Here is a 14,099-nt window from a genome sequence, read left to right as displayed (position 1 = left end):
AACAAACCACAGAGCTTGTCTGGTGGGTTTGTGGTCGCAGCCACGCAGCCGGGACTTGGAAAATAGAAAAAATAAATAGTAACCGTAGACTGAAAATCAAACCTTCGGGCAGGAGGAGAAATTCTCTTTTATTTTTTTATGACTGGGTATTGAGGAGGTGGACACCGACACTTGTGCCGCCTTCGGGTTGTCCATCGCTTGAGTCATGTTCTGGGAGTTGCCCGTGTCCGTACGGGCTCCAAAAGGAGCCCGGGGCGAGTTGCTAAGCTCAGAAATAAGTTCCTGACTTCTAAACACCCAAAAGCAGGTGAATCGAGCCCATTTTCAGGGCTTGCCTTGTAGGAGGCGCCAAAAAAAATGGTGTTTTTTGTCTGCGAGTGCTTCGCCCTTCGCAGGGTGACACTTTTGGGTGCAAGTGACGCTTGTTCCTCTTCTGGGAAACGAAGAAAACACGCTCCAAACCCTTCCTTCAAATGAAGTCAACAGGCACCGAGAAATACAGCCGGGCTTTAAATACAGCCGGGCTTTAAATACAGCCAGGCTTTAAACACAGCCAGGCTTTAAACACAGCCAGGCTTTAAATACAGCCAGGCTCTAAACACAACCAGGCTCTCCCAACTTATTTAGGTTTGTCTAGGTTATTTAAACCCAAGACAAGGTCTCCTACCTTGTCGTAGGTTTAAATGAAAATGGATTTTCATATCAGGCTTTAGGAGAAAAAAGGACTTTCACATCGTTGGGATAACTGGAATTAAACCGGCTTTGCATCCCTCGCTCTTGAGGATAATGGGGAACGTCCTCGCACGAGTGTTTGGGTTGAATTGAGGTGGTTTTGACGGGACGTGGGTTGGGAAAATCCCGGCAGGCTGAAGAGGAGAAGGGATTGCAACAGCGGAGCTGCGGCTGCAACTCTGCCTTGAGCTCTCCGCGAATCCGTTGCGGAAGAGGATGTAGAAGATCTCAAGAACCTGGACGTTGCGGCTTTTAAATGAGTCTTGTCCTTCTTGTCGGTAAATTTTTCCCCCAAAATCATCTTGGAGACGGTCAAAATTCCAAGTGGACTTGGAGCTTTCAGGAAATTACCTTGTCTTCGACACGCGGTGTGTTGATTGCTCGGGTAGAGACCGCAAGTCCGTAGGGAACAGCCTGGAGATCACAGCCAGGCTTGTAGTAACCTACTCTGCCAAACCTTGCGTTATTTTTCCCCTTTCTTTTTCAGGACGTGTTTGAGATGCGCTTCGCCAAGATGCCGGATGAACCAGAAGAACCTGTGATTCCAGCTTCTTCTCCCGTGGTGGTGCCACCTCCCACCAAGGTGGCTCCCCCTTCGTCCAGCGACAGCAGCAGCGATAGCTCCTCCGACAGCGACAGCTCATCGGATGACTCGGAGGAAGAGCGAGCTCAGCGGTTAGCGGAGCTCCAGGAACAGGTACCGCATCCGTCGTGATGGAGTGGGGGTCTCCAACGCGTCCTTCTTCTTGAACTTGGTGGCCTCGGAGACTTTGCTCAAAGCCGTAGACTTTCTAATCGTACAGTAGCGCCCCATCAGCTGCAAAGTGCTCCAAAATCGGTCGTTTTAAAGTGAAACACGAAGGAATTGGTGCTTTTCGGGACGGTCCTTCCGGTTCCTGGTAGGACACACGAGATGGTCCCCAACGGCAGGAATTTGCTGCCTGCGCTTGGGTCGTGGCTCCTGAGCGGGCAGGATGCTCCTGAGCGGGCAGGACGCCTGGGCTGGAGCGAGGATTTACCCAAGGTGGGGGAAGGCCATGAGATAACGAGCGGTCCTCCAACCCCGTAGCCTTATCTCCCTCATCCTCCCCGTTCACGGCGTCGTTAGCGCTGGTAATTAAAGCATCGCGAGTGCCGACGAAGCGAGCGGCCCGCTTCTGCCTGAGCGGGGAGGGATACCCATGGAGAGGTTGTCTCCTTCCTCTCGCGGCGGTCAACGCTTTAATGTGCAGAAATCACGGTGTGATGAAAAGCTGGAAGAACCGCCTGAATTAATAGTAAAAAATAAGAAAGCGTTAGGCAGTAGAGAAAAAAGTTAATTAATATGGAAGAGGAGGAGGTGCTGGGCAAAAGTATCTTGATCTTGTGTGTGTCTGCCTCTCAGCTTAAAGCAGTGCATGAACAGCTTGCAGCCCTGTCCCAGCCCCAGCAGAACAAACCAAAGAAAAAAGAGAAAGACAAGAAGGAGAAGAAGAAAGAGAAGCACAAAAAGAAGGAAGAGCTGGAAGACACCAAGAAAAGCAAAGCCAAGGAGCCGCCGCCCAAGAAGGCCAAGAAAAGCAACAGCAACAGCAGTACCTCCAGGTCAGCCCTCTTCCATCACGTAATCCTGATGTTTTACCGCACGGCGCTTATATTTTTGTATTCCCCTTTTGCTAATTAACTTAATTACGCGCAGGAGTAACGCCTGTGCTAGGGCTGACTCGCAGCAAGCCCCTGGCCTCCCAGGCGTTGCTCAGGGTCAGGTCCCAACCGTGAGTTCAGCTTCGGTTTTTGGGGCTGATGCTTTTCCCGCGTGGCTGCTGCGAACACGCCGAGTACGGGAGAGAGAGAGGGGGGAGAAAAAAAAAATCACATGGAGTCGCCCCGTGGGATATCAAACCCTTGAATCCTCGTAATTTTTCCTCCCTCTCCCTTTTTTTTGGAAGCTGTAGGTTTTAAATTAAGAGGTAAGGTGCCGAGAGCCGAGTCTCTGCCGCTTGTCAGCTGCCGGCTCGAAGGGGAGGCGGGAGCTTGGTATTTAACCCGAGGCGAAAAGGAGTTGTTTGGCACATTGAGCTGTAATGAGGTGAAATTAAGAAAGAGGGAAATAACGAGCGAGATCTTGGAGCTTGTCTCTGTCCTCGGGCCTCACCGCAGCGTTTAGTGTGTTCAGACTTTGAATAAACCCCGGAGGGTACGGCAGCGGATTATTTTAGGAAAATGGACCATCTGTGACACCATTAACCTCATCCTTTACTAATTCTGGGCTGGTTTTCTACCCAGACTGCATTTAGTAACTGCGTTAGCACTGAATCTGCTGCAAACGGTGGGATAAATATTTCCAAATCGACCTCCGTCGGTTTTGAAGTGTAGATAACCCCGACGGTGATGTCAAGGAGTCCCCGTAGCTGGTTTTTTTTTACGGATGCTGGGTTTTACTTCTCCGTACGGGGTGTCAGGCTCTGCAGCAGCCCGACCTCTTGCCTTTCCTGGTGAGAAACGGGCAGCATCGGTCGAGCCTTGGTCCGTCCAAGCGCAGATCTAAGGAATTCCGCTCCGGAGCTGCTCCTGTTTTTCTGGGTTATCTCCTGGAGCCGCTCGTCTCTTTGGGAGAGCGAGCGTTGGGACGGGTAGCTCAGCCTTGGGGTCTGACAGCAGGTTGAGCTCAGCTTTGGGTGTCTTAACAGCAGGTTGAGCCCAGCCTTCTTGTCTAACAGTGGGTTGAGCTCAGCTTTGGGTGTCTAAGAGCATGTTGAGCTCAGCTTTGGGTGTCTAACAGCAGCTTGAGCCCAGTCTTCTTGTCTAACAGCGGGTTGAACTCAGCCTTCTTGTCCAAGAGCTTGTTGAGCTCAGCTTTCTTGTCTAACAGCAGCTTGAGCCCAGCCTTCTTGTCTAACAGCGTGTTTAGCTCAGCCTTCTTGTCTAAGAGCTTGTTGAGCTCAGCTTTCTTGTCTAACAGCAGCTTGAGCCCAGCCTTCTTGTCTAACAGCGTGTTTAGCTCAGCCTCCTTGTCTTAACAGCAGCTTGAGCTCAGCTTTCTTGTCTAACAGCAGCTTGAGCTCAGCTTTGGGTGTCTAAGAGCAGGTTGAGCTCAGCTCAGCTTTCTTGTCTAACAGCAGGTTTGAGCCCAGCCTTCTTGTCTAACAGCGAGCTGAGCTCAGCTTTGGGTGTCTAAGAGCATGTTGAGCTCAGCTTTGGGTGTCTAACAGCAGGTTGAGCTCAGCCTTCTTGTCTAAGAGCAGATTGAGCTCAGCTTTGGGTGTCTAAGAGCAGGTTGAGCTCAGCTTTCTTGTCTAACAGCAGGTTGAGCCCAGCCTTCTTGTCTAACAGCGGCTTGAGCTCAGCTTTGGGTCTCTAGCATCAGGTTGAGCTCATCCGTCTTGTCTAAGAGCAGCTTGAGCTCAGCTTTGGGTGTCTAAGAGCAGATTGAGCTAGGCCTTCTTGTCTAAGAGCAGATTGAGCTTCGCTTTCTTGTCGAACAGCAGCTTGAGCTCAGCCTTCTTGTCTAAGAGCTTGTTGAGCTCAGCTTTGGGTGTCTGAGAGCAGCTTGAGCTCAGCTTTGGGTGTCTAAGAGCAGATTGAGCTCAGCTTTCTTGTCTAAGAGCATGTTAAGCTCAGCTTTGGGTGTCTAACAGCAGGTTGAGCTCAGCCTTCTTGTCTAAGAGCTTGTTGAGCTCAGCTTTGGGTGTCTGAGAGCAGCTTGAGCTCAGCTTTGGGTGTCTAAGAGCACGCTGAGCTCAGCTTTCTGCATCCCAGCCTCGTGGTTGAGCTTCAAGCTCGAGCTATCAAAGAAGAAGATGCTCCTTTCCGGGGTGGAAAGTAAAACTATTAAAACCAGAGTGCTTTAGTGCTTACGGTGACGAGGTTAGACCCGAGCGGCTGCTTTGCGGCGTGGCGCTGTGTTCTCGAATAACATTTTATACTTGTTCTTAAGTAGTAAGAAGGAGCCTGTGACGGTGAAGAACAGCAAACCCCCTCCAGCCTACGAGTCTGAGGAGGAGGAGAAGTGTAAACCCATGTCCTATGAGGAGAAGAGGCAGCTGAGCCTGGACATTAACAAACTCCCCGGTGAGAAACTGGGCCGGGTTGTCCATATCATCCAGTCGAGAGAACCCTCGCTCAAAAACTCCAATCCCGATGAGATCGAGATTGACTTTGAGACCTTAAAACCATCCACCTTACGGGAGCTGGAGAGATACGTAACGTCGTGTTTACGGAAGAAGAGGAAACCTCAAGGTACTTTTTAGCCTTAAAACCGGTTTTTTCTCCTTATTCCAGCGACGCTTCCCCCGGGCGCCAGGCAGAGGCGGGTAGAAAAACCGACGGGTGCAGGGATTTGTCCAAAAAAGAGGATTTTTATTTATTTGAGAGCCGCCGTTTCTCTAACGCCACGTCAACGCGGGTAGGAAATCCTGCCGCGGGGCTGGAATTAGGCGGCGCCGGCACGAGGCCGCCCATTCCTGTATCCCCTCTGCAAGGCGCTGGTTTAATTCCGATTAATACCTTTCCAAAAAGCTCCGAGCGGCCCCTTGCAATCTGAGGCCAGCGATTTTTCCTAAACCCGTTAACGACCTCTCTGACGGGCGGCGGAGCTCCGCTCGCGGGCGGGGGAAGCCGCGGGATGCCGCTGGAACCGCCCGGCGGCGGACGCGGGGGGATTTGCTCCGGAGCTCGGCGGGATTCGGGCGAGGGAATCCCCGCGCCTCCCGCCTCCGCTTCTGGAGGTAGAAGGGGGTTTCCCCTCGGTTGATACACCTGGGTTTTCTTTTTTAATGGCTGTTTTACTATATTTGGCTATATTTTAATCTATTTCAGTCTGGTTTAATATTTTAATCTATTTTACATCTATTTTAAACCTTTTTTAAACCTTTTTTAGACCTTTTTTAAACCTATCTTAAACCTTTTTTAAACCTATTTTTAAACCTTTTTTAAATCTTTTTTAAACCTTTTTAAAATCTAGTTTGAATCTATTTTAAACCTATTTTGTATCTATTTTAAACCTATTTTATATCTATTTTAAACCTATTTTAAACCTTTTTTAAATCTATTTTAAACCTTTTTTAAACCTTTTTTAAATCTAGTTTGAATCTATTTTAAAACTTTTAAATCTAGTTTGAATCTATTTTAGAACTAGTTTGAATCTATTTTGTATCTATTTTGTATCTATTTTAAACCTATTTTATATCTTTTAAACCTATTTTGTATCTATTTTAAATCTATTTTGTACCTATTTTAAACCTATTTTATATCTGTTTTAAACCTATTTTAAATCTATTTTAAACCTTTTTAAAATCTAGTTTGAATCTATTTTAAAACTATTTTAAATCTAGTTTGAATCTATTTTAAACCTATTTTGTACCTATTTTAAACCTATTTTATATCTGTTTTAAACCTATTTTGAATCTATTTTAAACCTATTTTGTACCTATTTTAAACCTATTTTATATCTGTTTTAAACCTATTTTGAATCTATTTTAAACCTATTTTAAACCTGTTTTGAATCTATTTTAAACCTATTTTAAACCTTTTTAAAATCTATTTTGAATCTATTTTAAACCTATTTCAAATCTATTTTGAATCTATTTTCAACCTTTTTTTGAATCTATTTTGAATCTATTTTGAATCTATTTTGAATCTATTTTAAATCTATTTTGAATCTTTTTTAAACCTGTTTTGAATCTGTTTTGAATCTATTTTGAACCTATTTTAAACCTGGTTTAAATCTGTTTTAAACCTATTTTGAATCTATTTTGAATAGATTTAAAGCTGTATTTTATATCCATTTGTTATAGCCATAAATTCCCTTTCAATATATATTTTCGACCCATTTTTTATTTTTACTGTAGTTTAAAAGACAGATTTCGATAATAAATATAAATAAGTTTTTAACGGCCAAAGACCGGAGAAACCCTTTTTGACGTAAACCACCCGCAGCAAAGGGGAGGTGGCAGCGCCGGGGGCGGAAATAAGGGAATTTCAAGGGAATCTCTCGATTTCCCGTGGCCGAGGGGTAAGGATTATTTCCCGGGATAAATCCGAGTGGAAAACAAACCCGGCCAAATCCTGGAGGGTTTCTTTATCCTTCCGTACCCGAGCAAAACATTTAGATTTGGGGTTTTTTTTCTTTAGTTTAGGCTTTTAGGGGTTTAGTAAAGGGGCCCGACATCGCCGGTGGCTTGAGCAGTTCCTAGGCTGTAGCTGCCTGGGTTTATTCTCATTTAAGCTATTAAAAAAAAGGCAATTTTATATTTTATTCCGCTGCCTCAACCTCCTGCCACCTCCTTAGACCAGCAAGTTGATGCCCTTTTTTTTTAAAAAAAAAAAAAAAAGGGAGTTTTCAGCCCCGTAGCACGCAGCCACGCGGGATTAAGCGCCGGCTCCTGGCTGGGCACAAGCCGGGTGGAGGAGAAGACCCCCCCTTGGTCTTAGGCCAGCCTAAAGCGGCTGGGTAAAGCCAGAGCTTTCTACGCCGGAGGGGTTTAGGAGGACAAAGAATGACCTCGCTCGTGCAGCCGGACGTCTGCTGGGTCGGGCTTAAATCCCAGCCGGCGCCCGTCGATACGTCCCCATCCCGCTTTGGATGGTGCCGCAAGGGGACGCCCCCCCCCCCCGTCACTCTTCACCCCGTAAAAAAATCATCGCCCCAAAGACCTCCGAGACCCCGCTCCGTCCCAGCCAGCTCAAACCGGCGATAGAAATAAGCAGAGACGCGGGCTTAAAGCTGGGCTCAGCCCATCCGCAGGAACATCTGGCCCCCGCGGGTCTCGCGCAGCCCGCGGGGCGGCCGCCGGTGTCGGCGGGGGGGGGGCAGGCAGCACCGGGCGGGACTCGGGGTTCTTAATTATCCCGTAACGATGTGGTACTGTTGTCTTCTTGCAGCGGAGAAAGTGGATGTAATTGCTGGTTCCTCTAAAATGAAGGGGTTCTCCTCCTCAGAGTCTGAGAGCACCAGCGAGTCCAGCTCCTCCGACAGCGAAGATTCAGAAACAGGTTAGACGCAGCTTATTTAACGACTCAGTCCTAGACCTGGTTTCTGTATAAATAAATATGTTTTCATTCCTGGCTTGGTCTTTTAATTTTTTTTTTTTTTTCCCCAATTTATTTTCTTTTATTTTCTTTTTTGGTCTTTATAATGAAAAAAAAAAAAAAAACCCAATATACGCGGCCGCCCGTTGCTCGGTTTTGGGCTCGACGCGGACAACTTGGCAGTAGCGATGTTGTCTCTGGCAGTTCTTAAGCCCGACACGATGATTTTTCATAAGCTTTTCCTTGCCGAACTTGGACGCGAGCGCGGGAGCCCAAAAACCAGCGTGCGCCAAGGTAGCTCTTTGTCCGGTTAATGACCTAGATTTGTATTTTTAGAAAAAAAGCTGTAATTTTCCCCTCAAAGGAGAGGTTTAAAACGTTGTCGCCAGCCCCGCTCGCGCCACGGAGGATGGAGAAAGACGGAGGAAACGGGGTTTTAGGTGTAAAAGCCTTTTTATTTTACGGCGTCGGGCAGATCTTGAGAAAAAAGGATTTAAAATTAAATTTTAAATCGCTGGAGCGGCGTCTGCTCTGCGTAACTCTCTGCTTCTCCCTCCTAGCACCATCGTTCGGGCTTAAATTAGGCTGTTCTCACCTTCTTCTGAATTTTTACGCTTTCCTTGCTAGCGTTCCCTCCTTGGTTTTAGGGAAGCAAAGCTTGTGCCGTCACTTAAAGCTGGTTTTTCCTCCTAGCTGCTAGCTCAGCTTGGACTCCGGAGGTTAAGCTGGGCTTATCCCAGCACTTAAGTCAACATTAAGACTCGGGCATCTCCAACGGGTTGGGAAATCGGGGAGATGCCCGTGGCAGAAAATACTCGGGATGCGTTTTCATAGCTGGGGCGGGCGCGTAGGGCAAACGGCACGGAAAAAAGGAGTAGAAAGCCAAAAAAAAAAAAAAAAAAGAAAATAAACCCCCCAAAATAAAGCAGGATCGATCGGACTCGCCTTTGAGCCGGCGCTGGCAACGCTTCCCAGCGATCCTCCGCTTTTTAGGGACGTGTTTGTCCGGGATAAGTCCGGAGTCGGATAGCTGTGAACATGTTTACCTACTTTAATGGATTTTTAATAGAATCGGGCTTTTTTTTTTTTTCTTAAAGGTTGCAAGGTTTTGATGGAGCGTTTCAGGGTGACTCGGCGATCGGAAAATTACGTTATTTGGTGCTAAATTCTGCCCTGGCTTGATGGGGGAAGGCAAAAGCTGCCATATTTATGCTCTTAAACGAGTTTTTCCTCTAATTTCTCTTTATTTCTGCCAAGCTCACGATCACATCGACCAAAATAAACGGGCGCGACCGGGTTTATCCGACTCACCTTATCGTGTGGCGTTACCCTTGGCCGACACCAGCTCCTCCCAAATCCAGAGCCTTCATCCCGGCGTCCCATTTCCAAATGGAACCCATCCGAAAAAAAAACCCCAAATCACCCGCTAAACCCAAAATCACCCGCTAAACCCATCCGCTACAAATCCCCAACGTCCCAAAATTGTGGTTTATTATTTAAAATTCTCTTTTCTTTTTTTTTTTTTTTTTTCCCCACCCCACCCCAAAGCCGATGACAGATCCTCAACCGGATAGCAGGATCCTCGACCAGGTTGTATTTCGGGGGATGATTTATAGGGATGAGCTCGGGGATCCCTCCGGAGCGCGGCGGCGGGGATGCGAGGTGTAAGGTGGGAATTTTCGGGACGCGCCGGTGCCGAACCCTTCTCGTTTCGACGAGCGGCGCTAATTAAAACCTAGAAAGGCGCCGCGCAATCTCCGTGCCGCTCACTCCGGCAAAACCAGCCTCCGATGGAGCGGAAAATGCTCTTTTTTGAGTCTTTCTCCCCAAACGGCGGCTGGGTGGATGCGGAGGAAGGAGCGCGGGTTGCTCTTGCGTTTGAGTTTTGAAATGATTTTGTCCTCTTTTTGGCTGCTTTTCCCCAAATCCGACATCTTGCCGGTCTTTGCCATCCCGGCTGTGAGTATTTGGGATTCGTTTGGCCGACGTAGACCGACGTTATCCGGGTTGGGCTCCGGCACCGGTGCTTGGAAAAGGCTTAACCACCGCGGCTCCGGCACGGATACCCTCGGTCTACGCCGGAGATCTCCCCGTCGGCGGATGAATCTGGCCCGTAAGGCTTTGGGTAGGAGGTTAATTAAGAGAATTAATCTCTTTTTATTCAATTAATTTCCAATGCTGAGGGGTTTTGGCTCTCCTAAACCATTTTTTTTCCTCCCTTTCTGATAAAATACACGGTGAAAACCCTTGCCCGCAGGCATTTGCCCAATATCCCGTAGATCTTCTCCATCCCGGTATTTGCAGCGATACCGTTGCATCACTTTTTAAGTTGTATTTTAAGACCTTTTAAAAGAGCTTTTGGGGGGCTTTAAGACATTTAAGACCTTTTAAAATAGCTTTTCGGGGCTTTAAGACATTTTAAGACCTTTTAAAAGAGCTTTTGGGGGCTTTAAGACATTTTAAGACCTTTTAAAAGAGCTTTTGGGGGCTTTAAGACATTTTAAGACCTTTTAAAAGAGCTTTTGGGGGCTTTAAGACATTTTAAGACCTTTTAAAAGACCTTTTAGGATGCTTTAAGACTTTTAAGGTGTTTCAAGACCTTTTGAAAGACCTTTGAAGATGCTTTAAGACTCTTTAAGACCTTTAAAGACTTTTTAAAAGACCTTTTGAGACGTTTTAAGACGTATTTTTGACGCGGCGCGTTTACGATGATGTTAATTTAACGACCCTGAGCAGGACGGGGCGGTTAGTTTTGCTGTTGTATATTCATATATTTATTTTTTTCCGGGAGGATAATCGTGGCGATGCCTGCGCTGGCTTAAGCGGAGAATTAGATTTTAAAATTTGCTGGTAAGCTTCAAAATGTGCCCTGCAATTTTTAATAGCATCTGACATCTTTAACGAGCTAATTTTCTGTTCATGAGGCTTTTATTTGCCCACCCAGCCGCCGTACGGTGGAATTACTTTGCGCAATAGATATTTGTGATTTTATAATCGGTGGCAAACGTCGATAACGTGGATTTTTTTTTTTTTTCAACCTTGATTTTTGCGTTTGCTTGGGTTTATTGTAAAAAAAAACCCGAGGCGGTTAATGCTGACGCATATAAGCGAACGCGGACGCGATGAAATTATAAACTAGAATTAATTGCAACTCCGTTTTATTCTCTTTAAAGCGTGGTTTTGCTGCTCAGCGGCGGCTCCCATGAGCTGCCTCTCGCCTTTTCGCAATCCAGAGCTTTTAAACTGGGAATTATTTTTATTTTACCCACTTGAATCCATGCGACGTCTCCGTCCCTCCGCGTAGCCGGCGATTAAACGTCTCATTTTATTAAATCGGGAGCGTTTGGCCAAAAATCTGCCGAAACTCTGAATACGGGAGGCTTCAAAGGGAGGAAAAAAAAAAATAGTAATACTGGTTTTGGAGCGTAGGAGATGAGACTGAGCCTTTGCCTTGAGCTCTGAGAAACCAGAGGTGCCGATCGAGAGGGTTATTCCGGTTTAACTTGTTGTAATTAGCAATTAATGGATGCAAATGTCCTCAAGCTCCGTCCTGGAAGCATCGAGGCAGGATTTTTCGCTTGCAAACGGCCGGGATCGAGCTCTCCGAGCCGCTCGGATGCTTCTCCCGGCTTCGAGCATCGGCGCTCGGGCCGGTTGGTGCTCAGGCAACTTCAAACCTGGCCTATTTTTGATAGGCACCAAATTTTGGGTTACTTAACGGCAAAACCGGACGGGCGCTGCCTGGTCACCCCCACCGCTCGGCTGAGCGGGGTTATTTTATTCGCCAGATATTTTGGGAGATGCTTCCCAAGACCCCCGAAAGATGGGTTGGGGGGGGGAGAAATCACGCAGCTGCGATAATTAATAGTAGCGATGAAAACTTGAGCAATTAAATCCGAACCTCAGTTAGTTCGTGGTCGCTAATTTTGCTTTTCTTCTGAAATTTCCCGAAGGAAAATTGCATTTATGTGCGCGTTCTAGGCCGTTGCGTAAACGAAAAAGCTTTGCAGCTTGCTCAAAGCTTCGGCGGCGCTGTTACGTTTTATGAAGGATTAAAAGCCGGGGTTAGAGCTGGCTCAGCAATGCTGGAAAACCCGTTTCTGGGGTTGCGGAGCTGCTTTCAGCAAATCTTTTAAGTGCTTCTGCCTAACGAGTTACCGGTTCTGTCTTTAGGAGGAGAGGCGTTAACGTAAGGCTGGGTTAATAGTCGGCTAGGACTTCGTGGCGTCTCAGGAGTTGACGATCCGTCGGGTTTAATTCCTGGGTACCTGGGTTTAATTTGGTGATACCTGAGTTTAAATCGCAGGTACTTGTTATTAATTTAAAAGTACCTGCGTTTAATTCTGAGCTACCTGGGTTTAATTCAGAGCTACCTGCGTTTAAATCGCAGGTACCTGGGTTTAAGTCAGAAGTACCCGGGCTTAATTTAGAGCTACCTGGGTTTAAATCGCAGGTACCCGCGTTTAATTCGGAGGTACCTGGGTTTTATTCGCAGGTACCTGAGTTTAATTCGAAGGTACCTAGAATTTGCAGTCACCTGGGTTTAATTCAAAGGTACCGGTGTTTAATTCGCAGATACCCGGGTTTAGTTCAAAGGTACCCGGGTTTAATTCAAAGTTATCCAAGCTTAATCCGTGGGTACCCGGGTTTAATCCGCAGGTACCTGGATTTAATTCAAAGTTACCTGGGTTTAAATCGCAAGTACCTGGGTTTAATTCAGAGGCACACAGGTTTAATTCACAGTTACCTGGGTTTAATTTTGCAGGCACCTGGTTTTAAATTAAAGTTTTAAATCACAGGTACCCGGCTTTAACCCGCAGGTACCTGTAGCTGCCGCTGCGGCGTGGGCACTGGTGAAGCTCAGTCCCAGCCACCGAGATAGACCCCGTGTCCTCCACGCGCTGGCTTATTTTAATGAGTTTTAATCCTAGATCTACTTTCCTTCAAGTTCGAAAGAGAGGTGGATTGATTTAACCCAACCATGCATTTTTTTAAGCCTTTGGCTTGAAAATTGGCTCCTTTTTGCCCCATTCCTAGGCTCGGTTTCTCTGCCGCGGTGTACGATAGGAAGGACTTAGAGTCCCTCGGTGACCTACCGCGAGCCTTCCCCCAGCTCATCGCCACCTTTTTGGCTTGGCAGGAGAGGACAGAGAATCTGTTAGGCTTGGTTTAGCCGCATTCGCCCACGGCTAGGTGCCACGGCGCGGGTCCGGCAGGTTCAGGCAGGAACCGCGGCCGTGCCGGTTAATCTTGACTTAGGAGAAACTCAGATCATCATCGGCTGATAGCCGGCGTGCAGGCAGGGAGTCGGGCAACAGGCAGCGAGGCATCGCGTGGCTTTACACCGCTGCAGGCAGCACCTCTGTGCCGATAACGGTGCCGAGAAAACCCCCAATCCCTTTAGTTTTACCCTAGAAACTCTTCCCGATCGTCTCGCTCAAGGACGGGTCTCACCGATAAGACCCCCACGTGCCATACGGCACCTCGTGGTTACGCCGCAGGGTCCCGGTTTGCCGGCGGCACCGCGTCTTTGCCGCGGTGGAGTGGTTGTGCGGGCTCCAGGTTGAGCGTTCCCTCCTTGGGTGCGGCATCCGACACCCCGTCGAGCGGCTTTTGGGTCAAATTAGGCAAATTTTGGTGTATTTAATGGGATTTGGAGAATAACAGCCGACCCGGTCGTTCCTCTGGTAGCGCCGCAGTCGCCGGCGTGCCCAATTCTGGGGGGATGCGCAGCGTCCGTAGGGTGGACGAAGCCACCGCTCTGCTCTCTTAAGAGCAGAATTAGTTAAAATGAATATTTTCCGCTACGAAAAACCCATCCACCGTGAAATCCAGGAGGCCCCGTCGCGGCTCTGCTGCCCTAAAACCTAATAGAGATCCCCTTCTGTATAAAAAAAATTATGTTTATAACCAATATTCTATCAAAAAGTTGCTTTTTGAGTGTTTTTTTTTTTTTTTTTTTAAACTCAAGTCGCTTTTAGCATTTATAGTATTTTCCCCAAATAAGTTTGTTACTTTCCCGGGAGACGCAGGGGGAATTAGGTGGGATCGTGATTTTATTGGAATGTATAACTGCATGTTTTTAGCAAACTTGTAATTTTAGATCTATTTTTTTCCGAAATGCACCAAACTTGGAAAAAGGGGATGAATTTAACTACGAACAAACTGTTTCCATAACCGCTTTTATTTAGGTTTTTTTTTTTTTTTCCACTTAACCTTGATCTGCTACAAATACTTTATATAAATCTGTTTATTTTTATATTCTCTCTGCATGCTTCGGGTTTTCACAGCCATGTAACCACCAGCTTCTCCCCCCCCCCCCCCCAAAAAAAAAAAAAAGAGAAAAATTGTATAGCCTT

The 14,099-nt window shown here is 47.0% G+C and overlaps 1 protein-coding gene and 1 long non-coding RNA gene across 7 annotated transcripts in view; both read left to right on the top strand.

The window, feature by feature from the left end:
- Positions 1 to 14,099, top strand: part of BRD4 (bromodomain containing 4) — an 84,513-nt gene that overhangs the window by 55,282 nt on the left and 15,132 nt on the right. For 5 of the 6 annotated variants that reach the window (XM_075525939.1, XM_075525934.1, XM_075525936.1 and 2 more), the window contains 4 exons: positions 1,220 to 1,429; positions 2,117 to 2,316; positions 4,649 to 4,950; positions 7,594 to 7,704. In XM_075525939.1, the coding sequence (XP_075382054.1) occupies positions 1,220 to 1,429; positions 2,117 to 2,316; positions 4,649 to 4,950; positions 7,594 to 7,704 (823 nt within the window). The remainder of the gene's footprint in view (positions 1 to 1,219; positions 1,430 to 2,116; positions 2,317 to 4,648; positions 4,951 to 7,593; positions 7,705 to 14,099) is intronic. The other variant, XM_075525938.1, reaches the window with a different exon arrangement.
- On the top strand, positions 3,875 to 4,640 carry LOC142421321 (uncharacterized). The gene is made up of 3 exons (XR_012778867.1): positions 3,875 to 4,078; positions 4,200 to 4,321; positions 4,353 to 4,640. It is a non-coding gene; the product is annotated as an uncharacterized LOC142421321 (long non-coding RNA).

The sequence above is a fragment of the Mycteria americana genome, chromosome 28, assembly GCF_035582795.1.
Source record: "Mycteria americana isolate JAX WOST 10 ecotype Jacksonville Zoo and Gardens chromosome 28, USCA_MyAme_1.0, whole genome shotgun sequence".
Taxonomy (NCBI): Eukaryota; Metazoa; Chordata; class Aves; order Ciconiiformes; family Ciconiidae; genus Mycteria; species Mycteria americana.
This window is presented reverse-complemented; position numbering and strand designations above follow the sequence as displayed.